We start from the raw sequence: 22,466 nt of genomic DNA on the forward strand, positions 1-22,466 counted from the left end.
AAATAATTCGAAGTGGTCTGTATTCTGTCGAAACTGCCAGACGCGGATCGCGATTTCGATCTTTTTGGATCTCATCAGCGCGTCGCAGGCAGCTCCGACAGAACACAGACCAACTTTTACCTGCTGTCTTAACAGTGCGTTTCAGAAAATACTACAAACGGCACAGTGAACGCCATCTGTAGCACGAAAAATACGTAATCCTAAAATGTAGCATCGTGCTACAGATGGCGTTCACTGTGCCGTTTGTAGTATTTTCTGAAACGTATTTTAGTTTCTAATGATAAAATTGGCCTCCACCTCGTACCATGTAACAGGTCCAAAACGCCTGATTGAACTCGCACCCCCCAATTTTATTATCATTTGTGCTGTTGTTGTTAATACAGCTAAAAAAAAATTAAAAAAACGTCTTGGGATACAAATACGTACCTTCAAATTGTTCTAATCGTAGCAATGTTATATTTGTGTTTTTGATTGTTTCAAAAGTTTGAAAATTTCAGATTAATTCGTTCGTATAAGCCTGAAATGCATATTATTTGATTTGAAAGCGAAATGCATGTTTAAGAACCTTACTAATCCAGGTGTTTCATACTAACACTTGTTTTCCTAACCATTTAACTTTAGTTTAGTTCCACAGAACCTGAATTGATTTTCTTGGCCGAATTTTAAAGAATAACTCTTAACTACGCCACTGTGTCTATTTATGTAGGAGAGATTAGGTAATATTTAGTGTAGTGATCGTTGTTATTCTACACTCTACAGCACAATAATATATCGTGGTTATGTGCCAGTGTTGATTTTCCAAAATTACCAAGTACTTACATTAAACAACCATTAAAGGGGAATCGTTAATAATATATAGAGAAAGTAACATCTGGGAAAATTGAATTGCAGTATTGAATAATTAACGATAAACTGATCAAATAATATTCGCACTACGTAGAGAACGTACTTTCGTGTACGGACAATTAATAAATTAACAGTGTGCTCCAACAGCCGATAGTGTTCATTCATCGTTTTTGTGATTAGTGTTACAATAAAATTATTAATACTTGAAAATGCAGCCGTTCGCGTACTTAGTTAAGGAAGCCCTTCCAAATTATTTGACAAGTTTGCCAATTCCCGATACTATAGGAGGATGGTTTCATCTAGGATGTAAGTATGACAATAATAATGACAAATATTTATAGTTGGTGTATTAATGAAGTCTATATTTGTGTTGTTAATGTATATTTTTTATTCAAGTTAAAGACTGGCTGGCCCTTATACCACCAACTGCTTTTGTTGCTGGCCTCTCATACATGGGTTACAGAGCGTTTTGCCCTGAGGCTGTTAAACACAGAACTCGAGTAAATCATATAATTCATAGGTCTAATCCTAAGGTTGTGGACACTGTAGATGTTGAAGATATTACAGACAAGGCTGTGTTTTGTAGGTGCTGGAAATCTAAAAATGTATGTTCATTTTCATGTACATGTTTGGTAAACATATCTTATCGTCTTATCAATTATTATTATATGCAATGTTGCCATATGTTTCAGTTTATTTGTAGGTCATTGTCACTGTTTTGGTGCATTTGTTTTTTTTTTGTTTTAGTGGCCATACTGTGATGGTAGCCATGGCAGCCACAACAAGGAAACTGGTGACAATGTTGGCCCATTGGTAGTCAAGAAATCAACATAAAAACCCCCATCACTAATCATAGGGAATTTTGTAGATAATGTGTAGTGGTACTCATTTTATTTGAATAATATGTTTAATAAGTGGTGGGCCTTGTTTTTTTCTCTCCATAAGTTTATATTTTTTTTATTAATAAATTCCTTTTTGTTTGAAAAAAAAAAGTTTTTTTTGTTATCAATCAGGAGCATCATCAAGTTTTGCTCTCCCTTCCCTCAAGTAACGCCTAGAGATGTGCAAAATGGTTTTTAAAAGTATTTAAATACAAAATGCAAATACGTTTTATGATTTGTTATTTCAAATGTAAAATACAAAATAGACTTTCCTTTTGTACAAAATACATATTCACAAATTTTTGCTTGATCTGCGTCTATCCTACGTAAACCTTGATCAGTCTTTATGAAAGAGGACTGTAACGTCACGGTTCAACCCTCGCCCAATTTACGTTACAGGTGTAATTTATTGATAGCCCCTTATTAGGTTTTTTAGAGGTCTACCTATTACCTAGGTTTTTAGTTTAGAGAATCGGGGTAATTTAAGTATTACGATAAAATTCATATTGTGTTATAATGTAGGTAATTGATAAATAATTCTGAATTAGGTATATCTAATCTTTGAAAGGTAATTAAGCCATCAAAGTTGTTGTATGTATTAATTTTTATTAATTTTAAGTTTTAAACGGTTGGAAAACGATATATAACCATGGGCGTAGTGAAAGATTTTTCCTAGGAGGAGCAGATTTTCAATAGCTCTAAGTTTATACAAGTTTAATAACTTTGTGACGATTTCGAGACTCGTCAGCCGGCGGTGACCCCCCCCCCTTTTTACGCCCATAAATATAACACTGGGTTAAATCGCTTAAAATGAAATATCATAAAAGTTTATTAAAAACATGTAATATCTATATAGTACAGGGTGTCATACAATAACCGTAATTTTTATTTTATCAATTATTGTACTTTAAAAAGCAATGCTTATCCATGTTGGTTTCGTATTTCGTAGTAGAGGTAGTTTAGAATCTGGTGGGACATGACCTTGGGTTACGCACTGACAGAAGTTCAACTGTTCATTAATTTCTACTTTTCACTAATCGTAAGACAATAGGCCGTTTAATATTCCTTTCCCGTAAAATATATTAGGTTTATTTACGATTAAACAAAATAAAAATATGTTTTTAATTTTTTAGATTTTTATTTCGTCAAAAAAAAAAAAACCCCCAGTAAAATAAAATAGTCGTTTATCTGTTCTAATTTTTAATTTTACGGTATGAATACTTTCAATAGATTTTAACAATATTTCCAATAGGTAATTTTTTTATATCACAGCACTGAAATCCTTTTAAAATTGCTTATCATATACATAAAGTTGAGTTAGCATGGAGGAGACAAAGACTGTCTAAAATTATGTTTTACGTACCTATGAACTAGCTTAATTTATTTTACATTTAAGGAACTTGTTTTCGTCCAGCGAAACCAAATTAGTAATAAAGGGACGTAGTAACAGGAACTTATATTTTAGATATTTGGAAAAGTTTAAATTTCAAACATTCTATAAAGTGCTCAGTATTATGCTAGATATTTGTTCCATTTTTTAACTAATAGGTATGTATAATAAACAATCTCTCTGCTATAAACTTCGTCCCCATTACTATGTGCTATTATTAATTAAAGTACATATTTTACATCATACTGTACATCATTACATATAAAAACACGATTACTTATTAATTAATCATATTGTGTGTATACGATATATTATCTAGATATTAATGCATATACAAGATGTCCAAAGAAAAAAGTTTATGAGGGAGTTGTCAAGTAAAACAGAGTGATTTCAATTAAACTTTTTTAGTAGGAATTAGGGTTGCCACCTTTTCAAGCTTTACATAAAGTATTTCTCAACTAAAAGGTTAAAAAAAAAGAACTCCGCATAAAAATAAAGTATTTTATTTTTTGTTTTTAAAAACATATTTTTTGTTACACCTAGCAGCCAGTAACAAATTGCTGTCGCTCTTAAATACATTAATAGCCTCTAAACATGGCAAACAAAGATTTAAGTAAACTAAAAGTTCATTTTTAATTAGTTTTAATGAAGCTTTATTCCTGTCGTCCCGCCACTTTGCGTTCATAACAGAGAATACTCTTTCTGTAAATGCTGAAGTGGCCGGAACGGACAGCAAAAGTGACACTACTTTGAACAGATTTGGGAAATCAGGTTGTTCCGTAAATATGGCTTGCCATTTTTCTGTGCAATATTATTGATGTAAAAATACTCTGAATTTCGAATAATCGCTTACAAAATTACGATGTTTACTTAAGGCCTTAAATAAAGTATTTTTGCGTACTTTATGTGTCTTGTAAAGTATAACGTACGCACAGTCGAAATAGAGTACAATACTTTATAATAAAGTACGGGTGGCAACCCTAGTAGGAATATGTACATTATTGTTTTTAAAAATATGTGGTTTGAAAGTATCAAGTGAGATCATTAAGATAAAGGAATGAGGCAAACTCATTGGAAATGTGTTTCTTATTAAAAAAATGTAACAGCAAATCAAGGACCTCGGGACCTCTCATCAATATAACACTTGTTGCTAAAAATATGTTGATGTTTATTTACAAAATTCAATTAGAATCCCGCCTCTGTGAATCTGCTGATGGGGACAACTCCCTTAAGGGATTTTAGATTACTTTTTTTACTTTTGGGTTTTCAGTTTCTTAGGAATCTATTCCAAGAATGATGGGACTAATTTGTTTTAGAAAAAAGTATTTTAATGCACCATTTCTTGGGACACCCTGTATACTGGTTCCAGTGTGAATATTGTGCGTATAACAAATACAGAATCAAATCATCTACATCACATATTTTAATCAATTTTGTTACATATTTTTTAATTTGCGGTATGTCGAGCAGTATTTTAACTAGTGTTTCCAACTGGTCCTGTATGTTTTTCATGACCTGTAATTAAGGAATATTGTTGCTTGTCCTGTAAAGAACTTCATACAACACCCAGTATCTTGAATTTTTAAGTTGCTTGATTGTCATACACAATTGGAAACACTAATTTTAAATCTCTTATCTTATTTTGTCAATAATTTTATTTAAATTTTTAAAAATTATTTTACAAGTCAATAAATACCTCCTTAATAATTCACATGACGGTTGAAAAAAATAACAAGTTTTAGAAATATTGGCCATCAAAAAAAAATACCTAATAACAGTGACTACTACTGCGTATCACCGGTAAAATCCAGTTCTTTGCAGATTTTTATACCAAAAGTTCCTCTTCTAATTTACTGTAGCGATGTGGTTTGCACTTGGGTTTCACTGAATCACTTGCGGGAAATTTTTCAATTTCAAAGCTAAAAACAAGAAATTATTTTAAGATATTTTCGTCGTTTTGTACAATACTTGTTGAAAACGCAAGGTATAAATATTTCAGTTGCTAAATGTTCCTAAATGATATAATTAATGACCGAATAATATTATTATTATCGCAGTTTTTACAAATTTATGGACGAACACATTAAACATACACGAATATAATTTAAACACATGTCTTACCGAAAAGTGTTTCAAATCGTCCTTAATATATTCATCTTCATTTGACAAAATTTGTCTGTTACCGTATCGCTTTCTGAAATGAAAAGTACGATATTGTTCAATTTCGAATTAAAAAATAAATACTACAAATATGAACATTTAACACAAAGTGAAGAAGAAACAAAAGTGGGACGGACTGAAATCGTCTCTAAGATTTTTTTGCGTCTTTTGCCTTATTTCTATTCTTTAGGATGTCAACAAGGTCGTTAATATTCATGTTCAGATGTCATTCGAAAAGATCTTAAATAATCTACTTGGAAACCTTTGAATATCAAAATATCGACTTGAAAATTTCAGGATCTTTATCATTTCTATTGTAGAAAATAGTGAAACAACGAGAAAAGAGAATAAAAAAATAAAATATTAATTTTCGACAATTTTGGAAATTCTTAAAAATTTTTAGCGACCCCTTTTAAAAAATTTTTTTGAGATGTGCTTTGGAGGGAGCTCTCAAAATATCATAAACTAATATAAATTTGTTTTTTTCCGGTCATCCTAATCTACTAGTCCAGGATCCCTGGTACATTTTTGCACTTGATTACTATCAAGCTAATTTTCCGTGAGTAGCTTCATTTTGATGAGACCCCCAACAACTTCTTGTAAGAAACTTTGATTGTGGTAGCTAACACAGGTAGGAAGGATATAATATGTCGGTTTGATGATTCTCAAAAATTTATTACTAACTAGGGTTTTCAAGATAAGGGAGATCGTACCACGCAATTTGTAGGACAATGTGACTATTAAATTATATAAATATTTTCTAAGTAAAAAATCAGCTGGTTAGCAATCACTTATGATTACCTCGTTGTCGGTACATGTTGGAAAGAGGGGACTCTTTGATCAAACCATAGATTTTGTAGGGCAAATATTTTTTCGAACAATTTAGATAATTATCTTGAGATTAAACACAAAAAACCCCAGTTAGTAATAAATTTTTGAGAATCATCAAACCGACATATTTTATTGTTACTACCTCTGTTAGCTACCACAATCAAAGTTTCTTACAAGAAGTTGTTGGGCATCTCATCAAAATGAAGCTACTCACGGAAAATTAGCTTGATAGTAATCAAGTGCAAAAATGTACCAAGGATCCTGGACTATACATGTATTATTTGTATGAAGCATAAATGTCAATCTCAAGCCAAAACACTAATTTTTGGAGACCTTCATCTTGCTGTAATTATAAACTTTTTTAAGTAAATTAACCTAATATTAATAAGGATGGCAAGCCATTAACCCAGTAACGGTCCCAGTCCGTTTATTGAATTTCGTAGACATATAAACAGTGAGAAGATGAAACAGATACAAATAGACACGGACGAACGTAGAACATATTAAATCTAAATTCCTAGTTGGCCACACAACTCTAAAAACGGTACAGGTATTTTGTCAATGTCTCTAGATAAATAGGTGTAATGATCCCATAACCACTAGCCTTACATCCTAACAATATTTCATTGTAGCTGATCTACTGTAATCCTTCAGGAGGTGGATTTTACTATTGCGCATAAATAACGTAGAATTTATGACTTTCAGATCTCGTTACGTGTATATGTATACTATGTAGTATCATTGTTCAATGTACAGTATGTCTCACAATATTTTATTTTCTTATGACATAAGGGCTTAAGAAATAATAGAGAAAGAGTGGAAAAAAGCTGGGATTGTGTGAATTTACAGTAAATAGGGATGAAAATAACACAGAAAAGTGTCTAGGAATTTTGCTTTTAGATGTAGGATACTAAGTCATGACCAACATAATGACTGATAGATTAAGTATTTGTAAATGGCTGATTGTAAAAAAGAGGGAATATATGAATAAGGCACAGATGTGCTTTAAGCGCAATTAATTGTGATGAGGTTTCGATTCGTAAGGAAGACGGCGAGGTGGCAATTGGTACAAATGTAAAAATATAATAAGATATATAAGGAAACTATTCCAAGTTCCGATAGTATAAAAAGAATAAGAATAAGGAAATGCAAGCTAGAATTAGATGTGGTAATATAGTGAGAGGGTATAAGAAAGGATGTAGATTGGGAATATGTACCATGTCTGATCAGTGCTCCGGGAAAACTATGGAGAAAGAAGGTACATGAAAACGAAGTAGAATGAGCCGTCTCGCACCACTCAGCGGTATACATAAGCATCCGCATATTCTCCATTTGAATACATTGGTTTTTGCTAAATAATTCCGCTTTCAACATATTTTTGTATTTTGTGGTAATGGTTTGCCAATCTAATCGCTAACAAGTGCAGATTATTGCTAATCGTTACGTACAATTGACTTGTCTACGTATCAACTGTTTGCCAAGGTCACGAATAGGTATGTGTGTTTCGTCGAAAGCCGATAACATAACGCGATAACTGTTCTCAATCACTGACGGCTTATTAATTAGGGCACTTTCGGTACAAACTTTTTACATCCCCTACGTTGTGGAACTATGACGAGATGCACTCTACAGTCCCTCCAGGTGTTACCGTTCAAATATTCCGGAATACTGATCAGACATAGCGTATATAATACAGAGGTGCATATGAAGTCATCTGCTTTGTTGTGCAATAGCCATACAAAGTCTAAAAAGGTAAAGTAGGAGACTATGATGGAATGAAAAGGTGGTTATATAACGACATGCGGGGGTTAATAGTAGAGACATTAAAAGGTGAAGTGCATGCGAATATGTGAGAGTAATTGGAGCACAAAATAAGGTGAATGAAGATTGCTTTTAAAAAATGTAAAATGAGTAGTTGAGTATTATGAAATAAAACAAAATAATTTTAAATACTCACTGTAACTGTCGTCTCCAATATAGTAATCCTAAATATCCTGCTATAGAAATAAACAGAAATGACATTGTCAAAACAGCTGCTAATCGCCCATGTTTCGTGGCAGTTTGTTTTTCTGGTCGAATCATATTCAAGCTACTTGCCATGAACTCGTCCTCTGTATTTTGTCCGTCTTCGATAAGTTCGACGTTGGATTTTGGATCTTTCGGGTCTTCCAATGGCACAAACGAATAAACCACTTTTTCTTTCTTGAATGTTGATATATTAAAATGTCTCATGTCGAATGATTCAGACAAAGTCGTCTTGTTTTCCGCTTTGGAGGAATCAAGTTCTTCCGTTTCTAAATTATATTCGGTGCCAGTCACATTGCTCGGAAATATTATATCTGATGTTGGGAGGTTATTTTCTTCCTTAGAAGAAAGTGGTTCTGAAACTAGAAAAAAATTCCTTGAATGCTTGAACTCTAATTAAGTTAATTATTAATTAAGGGATCGTACATGTTCACTCAGTACTGGTAAAAAATAGTATGATTGATCAGTCTTCGAAGAAAAAAAGAACGTACTAAGTTCTTGGGCAGGAAATTATCGAAACAACGAGATGAAGATTGCGATTTTGATTTTATTTGATCTCATTAATACGCCATAGGCAGATTCGATAAATTACGTATCAATACCGAATATACAAACAACAACCATAAGTATGTATATAGATGGCGACATATGTATACTGTCGTAACTTGAGATAGAAAGAGATAACAAAATGCCAAAGACAGCATTTTATGGTAAAGGTCTAGATGATGGCCCCCACCCCCTTCGGGGGATTCGAAAGAGGAGGTCCCCCCACCACTGTACCATAAAAAGTTCGTGGCGGTCTCACCCCCATAAAAAGTTATGGGGGTTCAAAGTTAATAAATATGCCAATTTTTATACATTTCTAGGCATGTAAATATTTATATAGTCATTCTTAAACAATATTCAAAGGTAAAACTAATGAAAAATACATAAAAATATTGAGAAAGTTATATAAAACATTATTTAAATATCTTTATCAATAGGGTAGGTTAGGTTAGGTTATCGGGTTTTGTTCAAGTGACCACCCTCTTTCGATCCCCCACCTCCACCCGCTTGAAAATAATTTTTTTATTGAATTTTATTTGAATTATAGTGTATGGAAATTGTCAAAATAATCAACTTTCAACCCCCATAACTTTTTATGGCGGTGAGACCGCCACGAACTTTTTATGGTACAGTGGTGGGGGAGACCTTCTCTTTCGATCCCACCCTGTCATCTAGACATTTATCCATTTTATTTATACAACAAATTAAATACTAGTCTATCATCATAAATTTCTTGGTGATTTGTATAGGCATTTTTTGTTGATTAGTTTATTTAAACGAATATGAGTTTTTAACTTTATTACATCACCGTCTACGTGATGATTTGAGGTTAAAGTTATTCGAATTTTTGACGGTTTTTAGGTTTTATTTAACCACTTCTTCTAAGCCGTTAAGAAAGTTTGACGTCTTTTTAGAAATCATTCACCTGAAATATCTTTTTCCGAAACACGGAAAAAACAAGCGAAAGTAGCTAATCGATTCAGTAAATATCAAATAAAAGCAAATTTTTATCGTTTAATGCTTGTTAGTGTTTATCGGTTCAATAAATTTTATGCTGTATTTCCTGAAACACTTTCGTCGTTAAGATATCATAACTCATTATGGATAATCTGCGGTATGATTTTTGTTATCTTACTAGGAGTCAATGTAAATCGGAATGCAGACATAGGAACAAAGAACAGTAAACAAGGCTATCTCTAACTCCTCTATATCTATCTCTAACTCCTTGCTGGATGCTAAAACTGCTAATCTGCCAATCTAAACAAAATAACCTTTTGCCCCTGTATATCTATCCGTACCGTTGCACTGTCTTTAATGATGTTGATCGCGTCTTCAATGTATAAATTAAAAATAACGGTGACTGTGCATCCCTGTTTGGCCCCCTTCCTAATATTTACTTCTCTACGTTGCTGGTCCAGCTCTATAACTGCCTGTTGCTCTTTATACAAACTGAGTGTCACTCTTCTATCTATGTAACTCACCCCTGCATTTTTAAGTATATTTAACATTGTCAAAAGCGGTAAAGGTCTAGGGGTGGGGGGATCGAAAGATGAGGTCTGCCCCACCACTGTCCCATAAAAAGTTCGTGGCGGTCTCACCCCCATAAAAAGTTAAGGGGGTTCACAGTTAATAAATATGCCAATTTTTATACATTTCTAGGCATGCAAATATTTATATAGTCATTATTAAACAATATTCAAAGGTAAAACTAATGAAAAATACATAAAGATATTGAGAAAGTTATATAAAACATTATTTAACTATCTTTATCAGTAGTGTAGGTTAGGTTAGGTTATCAAGTGACCACCCTCTTTCGATCCCACACCTCCAGCCGCTTGAAAATATTTTTTTTATTGAATTTTATTTGAATTATAGTGTATGAAAATTGTCAAAATAATCAACTTTCAACCCCCACAACTTTAATTAGGGGTGAGACCGTCGCAAATTTTTTATGAGGTTTTACTCAGATGACCACCCTCTTTCGATCCCCCCTACTCCCTTTCGATCCCCCCTACCTCACCCCCATCTAACCCCCATAACTTTTTATGGGGGTGAGACCGCCACGAACTTTTTATGAGACATAATGGGGGAGACCTCCTCTTTCGTTCCCACCCACCCCACCCCCTTCGGGTGAGGGCCATCATATAGACGTTTACCTCAAAAGCTTGTTCTAAATCTACCATACATATCTTGTGTACGCACATTTTCCTTTTTCTATCGTTTTCTCTATTGCTACCCTTAATGCTAGAATGGCCTCCCGCGTTCCTCTATTTCTTCTAAACCCAAATTGATCTTCCCCTAATAGTTCTTCCGCCCTTTTTTCCATCCTCCTCTGTACAATTCTAGTTAAGATTTTTGACGCATGGGAAGTTAAGCTAATTGTTCGAAATNGGAGAGGCTTTAATAAATAATTTATGAACGCCAATAGCAAATTGCCAATGTCACTGATTTTATTACACTCACTTATGAAAGGTTTTTGACCTCACCTTTATGCGTTTTAAATAAATTATTCGATGATATAAAGCAATCTTTAATGATAAAATTGTAGTGTTATTTCGGTACTTTTAAATAAACACTTAAATATGGTAAAGCTTTTCCATTATGTGTCTTTGTATGATGGAAAAGGTCAGACAGTGATTTAAAGAAAAATGCATATTATTATTATTAGATTAATCAAATTAAAGAATAGTTAGAAGAGCTTTTGCCTAAAATTATTACATTTTTATACACTAAAGTTAAATTTGGGCGGATAGGATGGTGAAGTTAGGTTTGGGGTCAGGTGTAGGGCGTAGGTTTAGCTGTGGAGTAAGGTTAGGTTAAATAAGCGAAAAGCTCAAAGAGTTGGGTATGCCAGCAATTATATTATAATTAATAATAAAAAACAAAATCAGAACAAGGTGATGTCACAAATTATTTTCTATCAATAAGATTAGGTACAGTAAAAATAATAGAAAAAGACAACGCTGACAATGAAAATAATTAAAACAAACGGGACTTATCTCAATTAACCACAACAAACAACACTTTAAATTAATTAACGCTTAATTAACATTTGTTTCGCTCACTGACGTTGTGGTATTTTCAAGCCTAGCGTTAAAAATAATTACAATACACTTAGCTTAAAGCAAAACTGCGTTGCGTTTTTACTAAACGATGCAAAAATAACTAAATTGATAGTTTCGGCGATTTGGTAAAGGTCTAGATGATGGGTGGGTGGGATCGAAAGAGGAGGTCTCCCCCATCACTGTACCATAAAAAGTTCGTGGCGGTCTCACCCCCATAAAAAGTTAGGGTAGGGGTGATCGAAAGAGGGTGGTCACCTGAGTAAAACTCCATAAAAAAATTTCGTCGGTCTCACCCCCATAGAGAGTTATGGGGATTGAAACTTGATTATTTTGACAATTTTCATACACAATAATTCAAATAAAATCATTATTTTCAAGCGGGTGAAGGTGGGGAATCGAAAGAGGGTGGTCATTTGAACAAAACCCGATAACCTAACCTATTGATAAAGATATTTAAATAATGTGTTTTATAACTTTATATATTTATGTATTTTTCGTTAGTTTTACCTTTGAATATTGTTTAAAAATGACTACTTAAATATTTACATGCATAGAAATGTATAAAAATCGGCACATTTACTAACTTTGAACCCCCATAACATTTTATGGGGGTGAGACTGCCACGAACTTTTTATTGTCCAGTGGTTGGGGAGACCTCCTCATTCAATCCCTCCCACCATCTAGACCTTTACCGGCGATTTTTTTTTGAATGAACATGATTGCCAAATTACTTTATCAAAAATAAAAAAAAAGAAACTGACTGCATCCCAGCAGTTCTAAAAGTTTGACGAAATAAATGCAAAATACATAAATACATTTAAGTAAAATTTCAAAGCCATTGCCTACTTAAATCATATTTTGATATCTGTTATCTGTAGCGCTTCCTGAAGCATCTTATGTATGCACAGTGACGTAGCTACCTAGGGGCTAGGCGGGGCAGTGCCTAGGGACCCTCATGNTAATCAAATTAAAGAATAGTTAGAAGAGCTTTTGCCTAAAATTATTACATTTTTATACACTAAAGTTAAATTTGGGCGGATAGGATGGTGAAGTTAGGTTTGGGGTCAGGTGTAGGGCGTAGGTTTAGCTGTGGAGTAAGGTTAGGTTAAATAAGCGAAAAGCTCAAAGAGTTGGGTATGCCAGCAATTATATTATAATTAATAATAAAAAACAAAATCAGAACAAGGTGATGTCACAAATTATTTTCTATCAATAAGATTAGGTACAGTAAAAATAATAGAAAAAGACAACGCTGACAATGAAAATAATTAAAACAAACGGGACTTATCTCAATTAACCACAACAAACAACACTTTAAATTAATTAACGCTTAATTAACATTTGTTTCGCTCACTGACGTTGTGGTATTTTCAAGCCTAGCGTTAAAAATAATTACAATACACTTAGCTTAAAGCAAAACTGCGTTGCGTTTTTACTAAACGATGCAAAAATAACTAAATTGATAGTTTCGGCGATTTGGTAAAGGTCTAGATGATGGGTGGGTGGGATCGAAAGAGGAGGTCTCCCCCATCACTGTACCATAAAAAGTTCGTGGCGGTCTCACCCCCATAAAAAGTTAGGGTAGGGGTGATCGAAAGAGGGTGGTCACCTGAGTAAAACTCCATAAAAAAATTTCGTCGGTCTCACCCCCATAGAGAGTTATGGGGATTGAAACTTGATTATTTTGACAATTTTCATACACAATAATTCAAATAAAATCATTATTTTCAAGCGGGTGAAGGTGGGGAATCGAAAGAGGGTGGTCATTTGAACAAAACCCGATAACCTAACCTATTGATAAAGATATTTAAATAATGTGTTTTATAACTTTATATATTTATGTATTTTTCGTTAGTTTTACCTTTGAATATTGTTTAAAAATGACTACTTAAATATTTACATGCATAGAAATGTATAAAAATCGGCACATTTACTAACTTTGAACCCCCATAACATTTTATGGGGGTGAGACTGCCACGAACTTTTTATTGTCCAGTGGTTGGGGAGACCTCCTCATTCAATCCCTCCCACCATCTAGACCTTTACCGGCGATTTTTTTTTGAATGAACATGATTGCCAAATTACTTTATCAAAAATAAAAAAAAAGAAACTGACTGCATCCCAGCAGTTCTAAAAGTTTGACGAAATAAATGCAAAATACATAAATACATTTAAGTAAAATTTCAAAGCCATTGCCTACTTAAATCATATTTTGATATCTGTTATCTGTAGCGCTTCCTGAAGCATCTTATGTATGCACAGTGACGTAGCTACCTAGGGGCTAGGCGGGGCAGTGCCCCGGGACCCTCATGCTCAGCGGGCCCTCGAACCCTTACCAAAATAATCTCGATCGAACTGAACTTTTGATAATTTCTCCAATTTTCAAAATAAATATGACAGGTGGCAACCCAACTTTAATCATGGCAACTCAATTGAGAGAAATTCGAATTTAGGGGATTCCCCTAAATTCTTCATGTAAACGTGGATGGTGTTTGCACAGCACACATAAGAGCGGAGGATTTGGAGGAACCACAGGCCTCTACATTTTTCGAAAATGTGTACGATAAATCTTATGACTTGGGAAACTTCACGAACAAAATGTTAAGTGATAACGAAAAGCGTCAAATTCTTGACGTGGGGCCTTTACATCCTTCAGGACCTTTTCACTACAACAATAGGTGTTTTTTAAAAACGTATTATGTTTCAAGTTCTAAATATGGACCAGTTAATCGTTTTTGGTTGTGTTATTCCAAAATACTAGACGCTGCCTATTGTCAACCCTGCTGGTTATTCGCTTAGCAAAGGAATAATGTTTGGTTTACGGGAATTCGGGATTGGAATCATTTATCAGAAAGAATTAAACATCACAGTTGTTCGAGTGGCTTAGCATTTTTATATATTTAATATTTTTANAGTCGCCGACTACGAAAGTGGCCGAATAGTCACTAATATTTAATATTTTTACTTGATAAAACCTAACCAGTTTAGATAGCAGTGGGCTCCCATTTTTTGATTTGCCCCAGGGCCCTTCGTTACCTAGTTACGCCATTGTGTATGCACCTACAATACCATTTAATTTCTAATGAATTACATGTAGATAGCTAATATCTAACCTGTCGCATTTTTAAACAGTAGACGTGGAAAGAATTAATTAAAATAACTTCTGCATATGGTGTATTTTTCATCAAATAGTTACTATTTAGTTTATTAGTCACCAATTAAATTTAGAATTGATTGCAAACTTAGTCGTAATGTCAATGTGCTGATTAATAAAAGAGTTGACAGATAGTTAAAATACCTGGATTTTCCAAATATTTCTTGATAATATTATAACAATTAGGTGTCAATGATAATCGACAACAACATAAAATTATTTTTTTTTCTATCCCTCGGGAACAGCATTTTTGTTTCTTGATAAAAACTATCCTATGACCTTTTCTGTGCCCCCGACAATGAATCTACAAAATTTTATGATGATCGGTTGAATAGTTCAGTCGTGAAATAGTAATAAACAAACTCATATTCGCACTTTTGGTTGGGATTGTAATAATACAGAAACATAAGTCCAACATTAAGCAAATCTATGATTGTATAACCTTTTTAAGAGCCATTTATGTAAGCAAATTTTAAAATTATAATCCTCTGTATGGATATAATGATATAATTATACGTACCTACCTAGTGAAAAAAGATACAGAAATTTTTATGTGTGTCTGTCATCTTGAGGCAAAGTTAGATAATATTTAAAGATAAACTGTGCTATAATTTGCATATTATTAGCAAACAAGAGAAACAAACTTAAAATATGACAAAAAATTCACCTTTAGGGTTTAGTAATGTAGTCATTTGTTTTCAAAAGACAAAAGAGTATGTATAAAAGTATCATTTGTCTTTAAAGAAAAATAAACAGCGATTTTCCTTATAGTTTTCAGTGTAGTGGTTTCGAAGTTTAGGGGTAGGTTTGCTTTTCTTATATAATTTTTTGAAAATAACTTATTAAATAGGTAGTATACACCAAAATAAAAGAGAGTTCTGTGGAAGTGTGGAACTTAACTAAATAGAGCACAGAAACCCAAAATTCCGAACGAAAGGAATGTTGACAGTGTGTATGATCTTGTGGCTAATGGCTAATTCTGGTGGAATTTGCATTAAAAATGCCACCTCACCAACATCCCATACTAATCATCAAGTCCCGTTCAAAAAGTCGACCAATTTGTAACGTTTTGCCAACGGATTTTCGCTGAAACAGTTGAAACCGTTGAAGCAAAATAATAAAATTGTCATGAACACCAAAACAGTTGATGAGAGAATACAGAATATACAATATACAAACGAAATTTTGTGATTTAGTTCTTTGTTAAGGACCCATACATACTTAATCCTAAAATATTTTTTTTCTTGTATTTCAGTAAGACGTGACAGCTGAGTTTGAATGGACAAGAGTATGAATTTAAAAATGTTCGATAATAAGGGAAAAATCTCAGTTTTAATATTTAAACTTGTCAATTTTGAAATCAATGTAATACAGGTCATATTTTTCTAAGAAAATTGTTTGACCATATTTCTCAACGAATACCTTACTAACCTTGGTCATAAGATATTAATTTTTTGGCGTACACTTATTGTAATTTGGATATTAATATTAGTTACTTACAATAGTGTTTTTATAAAACCTCATTTCAAACTTATTCAATTTCTACTCTTTATTCTGTTTGAATAATAAAGTACAACAATTTACACCTATTATGATATTAAAATATTTTTAAATCTAATTTTGAACATAATAGATGTACATTAGGTACCAGTTTCTACTACATTTGCATGTAAACTGCTAATGAATAGCACATACATATTTACTTTAGTGTAATTTATGAATGAATGACAAATGGTTTCTAGTTTTTCAAATACCTTTTCGATGATTGAACAATTTGTTTAAACACTATCGAGTTTTAATTTAAAAAAATAAAGTATCTGAATCTGTATCTGCATGTAGCTATATTTAATAGCAATTCGGAAGTAGATAGTTCTGCGTAGGTCGCAGTAAGTGTTTCCATCTCGTTGGGAAATACCCACATCGTGGGGAAAACTCCTCGTGGGTTGAGCATAATGGAGAAAGAGGTGGAATTTAATGGGGAAAACTAATATTCGTGTTTTGTCTACAAAGTTTATTTTTTAATCACTTTTTTTGTTTATTTGTTTCTTTCTTTAACTTTGACAACTGAATTTGATGTCTGACATTTCTTTTTGATATTTAGTTTGAGTATGGTTTATCCCATCTAATCATTTCATTGTGTTTAATTAATGAACAACTCGATGTGTGATTATCATCATCATCATCACGAGGTCGTCAGTTCTAAGATTGGTTGGACACTCACTTCCACTATTTCCAATCCTGAGCACCTGAGCTAATCTTCTCATTTCTCTAAATCTAGGAAATTCCACATCTCTAACTATTCGTGAACAGTAATCTAATCTAAGTCTACCTCTACTCCTTTTAACTCCTGTTTCTACTTCCATTATATCTCTAACTAAACCTTCATGCCTGAGAAAGTATCCTATCATCCTATATTGCCTGTTTTTAATTGACTTCCACAGTGACCTTTGTTCTTCTATTCTTTCTATCTCGTCATTTCTAATCTCTATCCACGGTATCCTCATCATTCGCCTGTAACACCACATTTCGAACGCTTCTAACTTTTTCTATGCCACCGCGCCCACCGTCTACATTTCGCACCTCTACAGAGTCATACTCCAGACATACAACTTTAACAATCTTTTTCAAAACATAAAAGTGGCTTGTTAAATGCGACTCTATCTCTGCTGATGTATTGTTTTAAAAAACATTAAACATTTACTTACATTCAGATTTAAATTTACTATTTAGGTCTCCCCCACCACTGTGCCATAAAAAGTTCGTGGCGGTTTCACCCCCCCATAAAAAGTTATTGGGGTTCAAAGTTAATAAATATGCCAATGTTTATACATTTCTAGCTTTGGAAATATTTATATAGTCATTCTTAAACAATATTCAAAGGTAAAACTAATGAAAAATACATAAAAATATTGAGAAAGTTACATAACACATTATTTAACTATCATTATCAATAGGGTAGGTTAGGTTAGGTTATCAAGTGACCACCCTCTTTCGATCCCACACCTCCAGCCGCTTGAAAATAATTTTTTTATTGAATTTTATTTGAATTATAGTGTATGAAAATTGTCAACCATAACATTTAATAGGGGTGAGACCGCCGCAAATTTTTTATGGTAATTTACCCAGGTGATCACCCTCTTTCGATCCTCCTACCCCCACCCCCATCTAACCTTCATAACTTTTTATGGGGGTGAGACCGCCACGAACTTTTGATGGTATAGTAGTGGGGGAGACCTCCTCTTTCGATCCCCTCCCTCGGGGGTGACGGTCATCATCTAGACATTTACCTCAAAAGCTTTTTCTAAATCTACCATACATATCCTGTGTACGCACTCTTTCCTTTTTCTATCGTTTTCTCTATTAATAAACCGGAAACATTAATAATTTTTTTTTACTCTCACGCAAAAGAGCAATCTTATTTGTTTACTTTTTATAACTGTTGCGAGTAACTGTAACTTAGAGCATAACGTTAATATTTTTATAGAAACAAAAAAACTGCCGTAGGAGAGGCTTTAATAAATAATTTATGAACGCCAATAACAAATTGCCAATGTCACTGATTTTATTACACTCACTTATGAAAGGTTTTTGACTATCTACCGTATCCTCATCATTCGCCTGTAACACCACATTTCGAACGCTTCTAACCTTTTCTATTCCACCGCGCCCACCGTCTACATTTCGCACCTCTACAGAGTCATACTCCAGACATACAACATTAACAATCTTTTTTGAAACATAAAAGTGGCTTGTTAAATGCGACTCTATCTCTGCTGATGTATTGTTTTAAAAAACATTAAACATTTACTTACATTCAGATTTAAATTTACTATTTAGTGTTATTTTTTATTAGGTATATCCAAATAATATTCCTAAATGAATTTATGGATCATTATTGAAGATTAAAAATTGTAGGTAACTTAATAATAATAATTAATTGAATTTGTTATTATCTTGTAACCCCGTGACGTAACCAGGACTTTATTTCGGGAGGAGGAATATAAAGGTTTTTTACAACTTAATCTTTAACCATTACCTACTGATAAGAGAAATAAAAAAGTAATTGTACCCGCGTTTCGCGTTCAATTTTATTCGTGTAACAAAAATTTTGATAACCATAATTCATTGTAAAGACCTACAAACCCTTAGTTCAAAATCATAAAAATTTTTAATTGATAGTTATAACTTTTTGGAGGTAATTGATGCCATAAACTTTTTAAGTTATTTTATTGTTTATTGTAGGTAATGTTTAGTGCAAGACAAACTTGTCTTACTTTTTGTTATGGTTTGAGATGTTAAATATTCCACTTTAATTATATCGAAAACGTTTTTTTTTTTGTAATTATCTAAAACATTTATCAAATTAAAAATTAAGCAAACTATCATTGTTCAAAATAAGCAATTTTCTTATAATATACAAAATAATCTTTACAACTGAAAAAAGTACTTATCTTTTAGGTATATGATACCTTCATTGTTATTTATCTGTATGATAAGGTTTTTCATGTCATTCAGACTTCTTTAATTCATTTTTAAATTAAACAGAAATGATCTGGAAACTTACCACTTATGGAATTACAACATTTGAAAAAAATAAACAAAATCACAAAATCTTTGGTATGCATTTTGGGTTTACGTAAATCGATATCACTTTTAAAAATCTATCACAGCGAATATAGACAACATCAAAACAAGAATTAGCACTATTAAATCTCGGTAAATAGCAATTAAACTCCGGATACTAAATAAAAAATATAAAGTACATAGCAGCCGATGGGCAGTAAGCACGAAATGCGCACAAGGTTTAGAGAACCGGCGCGTAGGTAGCTTATGGAAGGAAGTAACTTCAACTTGTAAATAACTCGCTTTTAATAAGATTCAGATTGATTAAGACAAACTTTCCCCGCTCGCGAGTAAATGGTAAACGATTGTACTGTAGTAGTTGTACTTGACATGAGCAATGGATGATGACTAACCCGACTAATAACTAAACGAGTACCGCGAAAAATCCATGACTTCGTAATGAATTTATTTATACATATAAATTATTTATCAACCGGTCGCGATTGTTCTTTATCATTTTATTTTATGATACGTGATAATATTGATGATATTATTTTTGATTATCTACACAAACTGTGCATGTTCTATACAAGGTGAATATTTTTTTGGGTCATGTTCGTTTTTTTTTTTAAACTTTAATTAAGGATCCCCTCACACCGACGCGAAACATTAGCGTTGCGAATTATTCGGAGCATCCGCAAGCGGCACGACGTGTGACGTATTTATGTAAATACAACATTGACTTGTGGATGACGGAGAAGCTTTTCTGTAAAGCTTTCTCTGTCATTGGCATTTACTGAAAATTAAAAAATTAAACTTATAAAACTCACAGTTTTCTTCTAAATTCGATTATTTCTTTTCCAACTTTGCCACGTTCTCTTATTTCATAATGTTTACTCTAAAAATGATAAAAGATACGACAGTAGCAGACCAGAGGAAGGTAGACGGAGGGATTGGCTATCCTCAGGTCTCTGAACTTTGGGCCTCTCAAATTTTTTAGATGTTGACACTCAAATCCTACAAAGTCAAAATGCGTTCAGTAAGTATAAGCAGTTTGAACTTATCGGTTGGAATCCCTGTACATATACAAAATGTGAAAGCTGTTACATTCGCATAATTAATTTTTTACAAACTGTACGCTACAAATTCATGAACTTTTGAGCACACCTACGGTGAAAACTATTCGGAATATTGTCAAAATATAAAACGAGTTCAAAAACTATCCAAAAACAATAGTTGCCTTACAAGAAAGTCCGAAAAGTATAACAGAATTTCTTTTTACTAGCTATTTATGTGGGGAATATATCGTGTTGTTCTTAAGTTCGAATTATTTCCTCGGTTAATGGCCCTTTATGGAATTAGCTGACTGTTAAGATGTATGCTGAACAAAGAAAAAGGCTAGAAGCGCTCGAAATGTGGTGTTAGAGGAAAATGATGAGGATACCGTGGGTAGAGAAGGTTAGGAATAAGGAGATGTTAGAAAGAATAGGAGAACAGAGGACTCTATGGATGTCAATAAACAATAGGCGAGATAGGCTGGTAGGACACCATCTCAGGCTTGAAGGTCTAGTCAGAGACATATTAGAGGCAGACACAGGAGTTAAGAGGAGTAGAGGTAGACCTAGATTAGATTACATACAGTTCGCAAATAGTTAAGGATGTGGGATGTTATAGTTTTAGGAAAATGCGAAGATTATCTCAGGATATGAAAGTGTGGAGGTGCGTGTCCAACCAGTACTAAGACTGATGACCTTAAGATGATGTTGAGAGATAATCAATGAATGTACAACCATTCTTAGGACTTATGACTTTATGATAATGAACTCCAACTCGTTTAGGACTGACGGCCTTATGACGATGATTATTTTTCGAAACCAGACGGTTATAAAATTTATAATGAATCTTTTCGGGAACTGCGACTAGGACCTCTCTTAATTATCATAATATTTCTTGGAAATAATGTAATGACAAATAAATGAAAAAGCCGTCTGGATCTGTTACATAATTTAACCTTGCAGATTTTTGATTAGTGGTTATCATTGTTTTAAAACGCTTTGTTGCTGTTCTTAAAACTTATTTTTCTTGAGTGAGCGAACATTTGTGGCTTTTTTAAGAACCTTGAGCAACTGACAGTTCCAAATAAAATTTTTTTAANCAGAAAAGTGCTTCGGACAACTAAAGTGTCGTGTTTTGGTGTTGGGGTTTGAGCTAATTTGTTTGTTCTACAACAACCGCCAAAGTTTTTCCAGTCTTCATAAAATGTATTTGATCATTTGAACCTTATGTGGAGGAATATTACAGTATTCTTCTACCTGGAAAAACATTATAGGTACAGTAAGAAATATGTAGTGGTGGAAAGTGCCTCAGTAGTTGGATAACTTTTTTTTTTAATCCTTAAAAGGAATATCCGTTTTCAGGGTAATGTTTTGAAAGACGTTTTTTGTGAAATTTGTAAAAAAGTTCCCGGTGGAATTGTAGTATTTTTTCCATCGTATAAATATGAGTCTTGGGTTTGGGAGCAGGTTAAAACACTGTCTTTTGGTAGGCCGGTGTTTAGGGAACCCCAAGATTCTGGTTCTGTTGATTCAGTATTGGAATCTTATGCTTCGGTCATTAAAAAATCGGGAAGCAAAGGTGCTCTCTTGTTCAGTGTTGTGGGTAGGTTCAAAGAAAAATATTACAATTTAAAAAAGGACATTCCATTCTGTGTTTCGTCCGTAGGAGGGAAACTGAGCGAAGGGTTGAATTTTAGCGACGACTTGGGACGATGTGTAGTTGTAGTAGGCCTTCCGTATAGCAATATTAATTCCCCTGAGTTGAAGGAAAAAATGACTTATTTAGATAAAAATCATGTAAGTACCTCCTTGGTTTAGAATATTCTCAAAACAAAAAGAAATTTCTTAAAAGTAACAGGAACCAGAAGGATATTCTTTTTAGTGGCATAGCAAGGTCCAATAGCAGGAAATTTTTGAAATGTTCTCTAGTCTTTGCACCGTCGGAGGTCC

At 33.2% G+C, this 22,466-nt stretch overlaps 2 protein-coding genes and 2 long non-coding RNA genes across 5 annotated transcripts in view; 3 read left to right on the forward strand and 1 right to left on the reverse strand.

Annotated features, from left to right (window-relative positions):
- The window catches only part of LOC108735155, a 480,326-nt gene that overhangs the window by 79,159 nt on the left and 378,701 nt on the right, over positions 1-22,466 (forward strand). The window lies entirely within an intron of this gene.
- LOC108735161 (CDGSH iron-sulfur domain-containing protein 2 homolog) lies at positions 715-1,764 on the forward strand. The gene is made up of 3 exons (XM_018466995.2): positions 715-1,152; positions 1,243-1,451; positions 1,594-1,764. The coding sequence occupies exons 1-3, from the start codon at positions 1,056-1,058 to the stop codon at positions 1,678-1,680; spliced, it is 393 nt and encodes a 130-aa protein (XP_018322497.1). The 5' UTR covers positions 715-1,055; the 3' UTR covers positions 1,681-1,764.
- Positions 4,059-19,932, reverse strand: LOC112905046. 2 transcript variants are annotated; one of them, XM_025976648.1, is made up of 4 exons: positions 19,463-19,932; positions 8,066-8,495; positions 5,239-5,311; positions 4,059-5,036 (listed from the first exon to the last, which is right to left on the reverse strand). In XM_025976648.1, the coding sequence occupies exons 1-4, from the start codon at positions 19,521-19,523 to the stop codon at positions 5,031-5,033; spliced, it is 570 nt and encodes a 189-aa protein (XP_025832433.1). In that variant the 5' UTR covers positions 19,524-19,932; the 3' UTR covers positions 4,059-5,030. The 2 variants fall into 2 exon arrangements, with proteins under 2 accessions (XP_025832433.1, XP_025832432.1); XM_025976647.1 differs by lacking the exon at positions 5,239-5,311.
- On the forward strand, positions 21,637-22,442 carry LOC112905047. Its single transcript, XR_003231529.1, has 2 exons — positions 21,637-22,119; positions 22,183-22,442. It is a non-coding gene; the product is annotated as an uncharacterized LOC112905047 (long non-coding RNA).

Source organism: Agrilus planipennis, unplaced genomic scaffold (assembly GCF_000699045.2).
Source record: "Agrilus planipennis isolate EAB-ADULT unplaced genomic scaffold, Apla_2.0 scaffold102, whole genome shotgun sequence".
Taxonomy (NCBI): Eukaryota; Metazoa; Arthropoda; class Insecta; order Coleoptera; family Buprestidae; genus Agrilus; species Agrilus planipennis.